Consider the following 6,000-nt stretch of genomic DNA (forward strand, 5'->3'; position numbering starts at 1 on the left):
TGAGTCCCGTTGGAAATCAGTCAGAACTCAAGTCGTCTTTGTTTCAGTTCTGGCAGTGCTCCTGTCGAGTATTTTCTGCAGCAGCTTCAGGAATGAGGACATTTGGACAGATTTGACCAGAAAGGAAGTCAAGGTCACGATAGTTAGCATCATAACTTAGCATGAGCTACCACAGGCTAAAGCAGCAAGATTGTGGAAACCTAAATGGGGTGGGCGTGTTTTTAGATAATTTATTGGGTTAGGGTCAGGGGGGCGGAGTCAGCGCCTGCTAATGTAGCGGCATTTGGAACATCAGAAAGCACTATTCAGGAACGTTTGGGCAACGTCTCCTGATGTTAGTTAGTTAGTTTCAATTTATTGTCCTTTTGGAAATTCTTTTTGCATCGGTGGCAGTCAGAATACATGGTGAAAAACAAAAAAACAGAACAATATACAAGACAATTGGACATAGAACGATTAAGTGCAGTGTAGTACAACACTATACAATAACATAACTTAACAATGATCCTAAAGTGCTTCACACCAGACCTAGTGGATTATGAGATTAATAATGCATCTATAATTTATTTAGCAGAGCTATACTAGAGGGTATAAAGGATCTTTCGGCCCGGGAGGTCTGCAGAGGCGGCTCCCTATACCTCCGTCCTGATGGTAAAAGCAGATATCCTGCATTGAGGGGATGAGATATATCACTGCAGGGACAAATGAACCCAGGCTTCAATGCATCTCTGGCAAAAGTGTCAGGCGAGGCTTTGATTCAACGCTTCTGTCACCTACAAGGAAATCACGTGATCAGTGACAAACGAGGCCGTGGTCTGTTCTTGCGGCGGCCCTGGATACTTATTACACTTGCAGCCGACCAAAATCCAGTCATGTACTACACACAGACTACCGGTAAAGCCTGAATTACGGTTCTGCGTTAAATCGACGCTGACCCTACGCCATAGGCTCTGCGTTGGTGTAACGCGGAACCATAAATCAGCCTTAACACACACACACAAGCTTCTAAGCTAACTTCAGCCTGGGTTAGCAGCGCAACCAAGCTAATTTAGACTGAAGTCAGCAATTGATCATATGAAATTGATCACAAGCTGATTGTCGAGTAACATTGTATGTATATATACCGTAGATGACCAAATAGTCGCCCGCGCGCAAATACGCGCCTGTGCTCTAATAGCCGCCGGGGGTCCGAGCCCATTTGGCATAATAAACGCCGGTTCAATTAAACGCCCGGGCGACTACCGGTAATAACCTGGTAATAACACTGTATTTGCATTGTATTGTGTACAGTATCGTTCATACTGCTCTGATCAGCTCCGTGTGTCGCCGTTACACAGACAAACTGTCTTTGTATATCAGAGCATGTGAGCGGAGTGAAGCGGCGAGGGGATTCTTTATTATTTTTAATTTTATTTTTTTATATATTAAAATCCCAAAATATCTGTACCGTTTCTGATTGGGTGGGCACTGCGAATCATTTTTAGACACAACAAAGAACGCGTACCGCAAAAGTTGTGTCTCGGTGGAGGAACCCGGCGTCCCAGCAAAATGAGAAGAGAAAAAAGAGTTCAGCAGACAGCGCACACACTTAAGGCTGATTTATGGTTCCGCGTTACACCAACGCAGAGCCTACGGTGCAGGGTACGCCGTAAGGCTGATTTATGGTTCCGCGTTACAACAACGCAGAGCCTACGGCGCAGGGTACGCGGCTTCCCGCACCATACGTGGAAATGCGCTCTTTTTTTTTGCTATTAAAACATGATTTGTAATGTGAATTTGCAAAACTTAAACTACAAATAATAGTTTTTGACGTAACATCAGAGATTGTGCATGCTCTCTGTGAAAGGATGAGGCTAATCGGGTCGCAGCTGCTTCGGCTGTGATTCCTTCACGAGGAGCGACCAGGATTTCAAACATGCTTGATTTTATTCGTCGTGAGGTGTTGTGTTGCGTACAGTGTGTACAATTTTAGTTCCAGTGGTACTATGGTGATCTCATATGTTCTTTGTAAGTAATGGTCTGGTGCTGCTCATTGCAAAAATAAATTGTAGCCTGGTGCAAATACCCGCCTGGTTCTTATAAACGCCTGGGGTCCAAGTGGATTTAGCATATTAAACGCCCGGGCTACTAAATGGTCATCTACGGTAGTATGTTAACAGGACTTGGTGTAACTTACCTTCGAAAAAATATCAGCGTGGTGAGTCTTCAGGTGCGGTCAGGTCTTGAGATTGGTGGGATTCTTTCCAACTAGTTTGTGGCCACATTTATCGCCGTCTACCTCTAAGATGCATTCTGTTTTCTTTCTGCTTGATTATATTGAAAATATGTCCATATATCATCTTGTCTTTTCCGATCACCGCTGTCGCCAGGTCCGTCATCCCACCGGACTGTGTGACTGTGATGCAGCCGTGTTGTGTTCAGGTGCTGCAGGTGATGCCAGGTGACCAAACCAGGATAGGTTGCAGCGCTGATATTTTTAAATTTTTGACAGACATGTGAAAAAAGGCATATTATTACTGTTATTAATAATTTTGAATGAATTTGTATTTCTTTCATTCAAATGTAATGTTGAACATCATGTGACTGTGGGCGGTGTTGTTATTAACTACAGTTATTGAGTTCAGATCAGGTTAATGGGACCCTGAGATCAGGTTAACGGGAGCCTGAGATCGGGTTAACGGGATCCTGAGATCAGGTTAACGGGACCATCATGTGTGGATTTGGACAGCAGGTGGCAGTATTTATTCAAGGTTTCAGACAGACCTCCAGCAGTGAGCGCTGACGGGACCTCACTGGTCCACCAGTCACTGAGGGTTTAGGGTGGTGTGATTCGGGTGTTAAAACTGGACACAGGTCTGAGATCACGCTAGATACTAATGTTTGCTTGAGTCGCTTTATTCAGAACTTTTTATCTTGTGAAGAGATTCAGTTTTCTTCCAAAACCTGGATCCTTGTCCTTCCAACCACCTCTGTCTTCTGGTGTTGAAGGTCTGGGAGCTAAAATATGGTCCTGCAGATGTTGTCTTTAGCGATGTCCCTCAGTGGCTGATATGTGTCTCCCTCTGTCTTTCAGGACCAAGTTATGATGGGATGGATTTGAATATGGGCAAATGGACAGGCATGCACGCCTCCCTCCTTGGCCTGGCTCTTCTTCTGTCCTCCCTGATCTGCATGCCGTCAGCCTGCTACGGCCAGAAAGCCCACGAAGTTCCTCAGGATGGGTCCAACTTCAGCTTCACCCAGTCCGTCTACCACGCCACCATCTACGAGAACTCGGCCGCCCGGACCTATGCAAACAGCAAAGTTAAGCTGGGCGTTCACCTCGACAAGCGCTCGCTGGAGATTCGTTACAGAATCACCTCAGGAGATGACGAAGGCTTCTTCAAGGCTGAGGAGTACGTACTGGGAGACTTCTGTTTCCTCAGGATCAGGACCAAGGGGGGCAACGCAGCCATCCTGAACCGAGAGATTCAGGACAGCTATGTGCTAACGGTCAAGGCCTTCGTCAAGGGCGAGTCCTTCTTGGAGACCTGGACGAAAGTCCACATCCAGGTGTTGGACATGAATGACCTGCGGCCCTTGTTCTCCCCCACCACGTACTCGGTCACTGTTGCAGAGAGCGCCCCCCTCAGGACTAGCATAGCACAAGTTACTGCCACAGACGCAGATATTGGCTCCAATGGAGAGTTTTACTTTTTCTTCAAGGAGAAAACCGAACTTTTTGCAGTACACCCAACCAGCGGGGTGGTTTACGTCAGCGGGAAGCTGAACGTCGACGAGCAGAGCCGCTATGACTTGGAGATCCTGGCGGTGGACCGGGGCATGAAGCTGTACGGGAATAACGGTGTCAGCAGCACAGCCAAGCTCCTGGTCCACGTGGAGCGCGTGAACGAGCACGCCCCGGTCATGAACGTGGTCCTCTACAGCTCGTCGAGGCTGAGTGAGGACCCCGTGTACGCCATGGTCACTGTTGAAGACCTGGATGAAGGTTTAAATGGAGAAATTGATTCGGTTGACATCGTGGATGGAAACTCAGGGCAGTTTTTTGTAGAAAAATATGAAGAAGGCGAGTTTGCCATAAAAGCCTTTGAGACTCTGAAGTGGGACGTGTTCCCCCAGGGCTACAACCTCACGCTGCAAGCTAAGGACAGGGGCACCCCCCCAAAGCTGTCCTCCTCCAGGGTGGTCCGCGTCACGCCGGCGCCGCGCCAGACCGCAGAAGCTCAGTTTGAGCAGGACTTATATGACGTCCATCTGAGTGAAATCTCACCGCCGGGCATGGTTGCAGTCGCCGTGAAGGTCGGACCCGAGCCCGACCACCCCCAGTATATCCTCACACCTTCTGCAGATGCAGCATTATTTCAAATTAACACCTTAACTGGTGTGATCTCCACCTCCGGCTGGTTCACCCAGGTGTCCCAGGGGGTTTTTCATCTGGAGGTGCTGGAAGTCGACAGCGATCTGAGAGTGAAAGTGCTGGTTACCATCGACGATGCCAACGATAACGCACCGACGTTCGCTCGGTCCTCCTACGAGGTTTTTGTCAATGAAAGCATTCCGGTTGGGACCAGCGTTCTAGCGGTTTCCGCCATAGACGAGGACGAAGGTGAGAACGGTTACATCACCTACAGCATCTCCAGCCTGCAGCCGCTACCCTTCAAGATCAACCAGTTCTCCGGCCTCATCAGCACCAGCACAGATCTGGATTTTGAGTCCACACCAGAGATGTTTATGTTTGTGGTCCGAGCTTCTGACTGGGGGTCTCCTTACAGACGGGAGAGCGAAGTCAACGTAACCATCCACCTGGAGAACGTCAACGACAACCAGCCGCTGTTTGAGAAGGTAGCTTGCCAGGGGGTGATTTCTGCCGATCTCCCCACTGGGGAGGTCATCACCACCATGTCTGCCATCGATATCGATGAACTGGAGCTAGTAAAGTACAAGATCTTGTCAGGCAACGACCAGGGCCACTTTCAGCTCAACCCCGATTCGGGGGTCCTCACATTGCGCCGTTCCTTTGCCACGCTGGGTCCAAAAAATAGTAACTTTAATTTAAAAATAACAGCCACAGATGGAGAGAACTTTTCCGATCCAATGTTTGTCAATATCTCTGTTGTTCACGGGAAATCTCTCCCCAAACACTTCACATGTAAGGAAACGAGGGTGGCCCAGAAGTTAGCCGAGAAGCTGCTCAAAAAGTCCAAACCTGGCACCAGGTCTAAGCTCGAGGAAGGTTTTATCGACCTTTTCTCCGTCAATCGCCAAACGCCCCAGTTTGACAGGACGTTTCCCACAGATATCTCGGTGAGGGAAGACCTGGAGGTTGGCTCAAGTGTTTTCCAGGTGAATGCATACGATGGGGACACTGGGTTCAACGGTCAGATCCTGTTCTCCATTTCAGATGGAAACACCGACAGCTGCTTCAATGTCGACATGCACACCGGTCTTATGACTGTCCTTCTGCCCCTAGACAGAGAAAAGCGAGACCACTACCTCCTCAACCTGACCATTTATGACCTGGGACGTCCGCAGAGGTCAGCCTGGCGTCTGCTCACGATCCACGTGGAGGACACCAATGATAACGCACCCCAGTTTTTGCAGGAAGAAGGCTACAGAATAGTCATAGCTGAGAACACCGCCATTGGTAGCGAGGTCATCCAGGTGGAGGCCACGGACAGAGACCTGGGAACGAACGGGGAGATTGTGTACACCATTTTGACAAGCACCGCCCAGTTTGGCATCAACTCCACAAACGGGATAGTGTATGTTGCAGGCCCGCTGGACAGGGAGCTGGTTTCTAGTTCTAACCTGAAGATCGAGGCTCGAGACATGGCAGACGAAGGAACCCAGAGGTTTTCTGTGACCACGCTGAAAGTCGTTCTGGAGGATGTGAATGACTGCCCCCCCCTGTACATCCCCAGCGTGTACAAGGCCAGGGCTCTGGAGGATCTTCCAGTTGGAACCGTTGTGGCCTGGCTGGAGACCCAGGACCCAGATCTG

General features: G+C 49.0%; 1 protein-coding gene across 1 annotated transcript in view; it reads left to right on the forward strand.

Moving 5' to 3' along the window:
* fat3a (FAT atypical cadherin 3a) overlaps nt 1-6,000 on the forward strand; it is a 124,588-nt gene that overhangs the window by 27,757 nt on the left and 90,831 nt on the right. Inside the window, exon 3 of the mRNA XM_061718741.1 lies at nt 3,074-6,000. This exon is cut by the window's right edge and continues 397 nt beyond it. Coding sequence (XP_061574725.1) covers nt 3,091-6,000 — 2,910 coding nt within the window. The 5' untranslated portion in view covers nt 3,074-3,090. The remainder of the gene's footprint in view (nt 1-3,073) is intronic.

This window comes from Cololabis saira, chromosome 4 (genome assembly GCF_033807715.1).
Source record: "Cololabis saira isolate AMF1-May2022 chromosome 4, fColSai1.1, whole genome shotgun sequence".
Taxonomy (NCBI): Eukaryota; Metazoa; Chordata; class Actinopteri; order Beloniformes; family Belonidae; genus Cololabis; species Cololabis saira.